The 2,500-nt window shown below is 34.9% G+C and overlaps 1 protein-coding gene across 1 annotated transcript in view; it reads right to left on the minus strand.

The window, feature by feature from the left end:
• Positions 1-2,424: 2,424 nt before the first annotated feature.
• Positions 2,425-2,500, minus strand: part of LOC137657491 (homeobox-like protein HDP1) — a 639-nt gene continuing 563 nt past the window's right edge. The window contains exon 1 of the mRNA XM_068391830.1: positions 2,425-2,500. This exon is cut by the window's right edge and continues 563 nt beyond it. Coding sequence (XP_068247931.1) covers positions 2,425-2,500 — 76 coding nt within the window.

A 2,500-nucleotide genomic window follows, 5' to 3' on the forward strand; every position in this document is an offset into this window, starting at 1 on the left:
AAAGTTTGATTTTGATGACGCTAAGAAAAATCTGAGAATTTACTATTCTTTGCTAAAACATGTGCTAAATTACTTGATATGCTGAATGTTTTCTAGCTACAATATCTCTTGAAATATGGAAATAAATTGACAATAATACAAGTTTTTAAAATGTAAGGTTATTCATCAGATCCCGTTTTAATAACAGTTTCTTGGTTGGGGCATGTTGGCACAACAAGACTGGGGCAAGTTGGCACTGTGCCAACTTGCCCCAAAGACATATTCTTATTAATTTTTGGACACTTTTAGGCAATATTACAGCAATTTTCCCATTGTGGCTCCGAATATGGCAATCAGTCACGTAAATGAACCAACACCATCTACTTCAGGAGTCTCTTCACATAAAAAATCAACTTGAGCTTAACACCAGAAGCAGTAAGACCACTACCTAAAGCAGGTTCAAGAAAGGGAAACTCATTGAACAAAAGGAAGCGAACCACTGCAATTTTGACAGATACTCCAGTTAAAAGAGCATTAGAGCAGAAAAAGTCAAAAGTAAAAGTGTAAACTGGAAGAATTATGTTTTCAAGGAAAAATAAAACAAAACAAAGAATTCCAGAAAGCTCAGAATCTGAAGAGGAGGAAACCTACTGTTTGGTATGTGTAGAACCATTTTCAAATAGGAAAACGCGGGAAATGTGGGTGCAATGCCTGGTTTGCAAAAGATGGGCTCATGAAAATGCACTGATAATTTTTTTTTCTTTAATTGTAATCACTGTGATTCAAATGATGAAACAGACTAGCTTCCCCCTCCTTGCTTTGAAAATGTAACATTTATTTTGTAATATAAATGTTTTCAGAGACTACATTGAAGGTTTGAGGTATTTCATTAGATCTGTTTTTATTTTAGTTAAGGTGTATTTTAGTTAAGGTGAGAATTATGATTCAAATGGTAGTGTTTATTTTCTTATTTTCATAACCCAAACTGTGATTTACAATAAGTTTCCCTTTCGGCCATTCAAATACTAGTTTTATTTTCTTGTTTGCCAGAGATAGTTTTCAATGATAAAAAACCATTTGTTTGAACAATTGTGATATCAACTGCTGTGATTTCTATGATATTAAGAAGAGGTGCTCTACTAAATAGTGTTTAAATAGTCTTTAAACGAGAAAAAAATTATGAGCCAACTTGCCCCTCAGTGTGTGCCAACTTACCCCGCATGTGGGGTATGTTGGCACATGTGAGAAATATTTTTTGAAGCCAATTTGTGTTTTTATTTGGTCATGAACCAACGTCTGTGATGCAATGAAATGTAGTCAGATGTTTATATTTTTCATTCATATAATAAAATCTGCAAATTACCCCATATTTTTACACCTATGAATAAAAATGTAAAAAGTGTGCCAACTAGCCTCGGTCTCCCCTACTAGCAACTTATTGCATTTGTTTACTTTGGTTCACCTTTCCAGTACTAGCAACTTATTGCATTTGTTTACTTTGGTTCACCTTTCCAGTACTAGCAACTTCTTGCATTTGTTTACTTTGGTTCACTTTTCCAGTACTAGCAACTTCTTGCATTTGTTTACTTTGGTTCACCTTTCCAGTACTAGCAACTTATTGCATTTGTTTACTTTGGTTCACCTTTCCAGTACTAGCAACTTCTTGCATTTGTTTACTTTGGTTCACCTTTCCAGTACTAGCAACTTCTTGCATTTGTTTACTTTGGTTCACCTTTCCAGTACTAGCAACTTCTTGCATTTGTTTACTTTGGTTCACTTTTCCAGTACTAGCAACTTCTTGCATTTGTTTACTTTGGTTCACTTTTCCAGTACTAGCAACTTCTTGCATTTGTTTACTTTGGTTCACCTTTCGAGGTCTAGTAACTTTTGCCTTTTATCTTTCGAGGGTTAGTAACTTTTGGAATTTTACCTTTCGAGGGCTAGTAACTTTTGGAATTTTACCTTTCGAGGGCTAGTAACTTTTGGCATTTTACCTTTCGAGGGCTAGTAACTTTTGGCATTTTACCTTTCGAGGGCTAGTAACTTCTTGCATTTGTGTACATTTGTTCACCTTTCGAGGACTAGTAACTTTTGGCATTTATATTTCGTTTTACCTTTCGAGGACTAGTAACTTTTGACATTTGTTTAATTTGTTACTGTTCGAGGGCTAGTAACTTCTTGCATTTGTTTACTTTGGTTCACCTTTCCAATACTAGCAACTTCTTGCATTTGTTTACTTTGGTTCACTTTTCCAGTACTAGCAACTTCTTGCATTTGTTTACTTTGGTTCACCTTTCCAGTACTAGCAACTTCTTGCATTTGTTTACTTTGGTTCACTTTTCCAGTACTAGCAACTTCTTGCATTTGTTTACTTTGGTTCACCTTTCCAGTACTAGCAACTTCTTGCATTTGTTTACTTTGGTTCACTTTTCCAGTACTAGCAACTTATTGCATTTGTTTACTTTGGTTCACCTTTCCAGTACTAGCAACTTCTTGCATTTGTTTACTTTGGTTCACCTTT

This window comes from Palaemon carinicauda, chromosome 18 (assembly GCF_036898095.1).
Source record: "Palaemon carinicauda isolate YSFRI2023 chromosome 18, ASM3689809v2, whole genome shotgun sequence".
In the NCBI taxonomy this organism is placed as follows: Eukaryota; Metazoa; Arthropoda; class Malacostraca; order Decapoda; family Palaemonidae; genus Palaemon; species Palaemon carinicauda.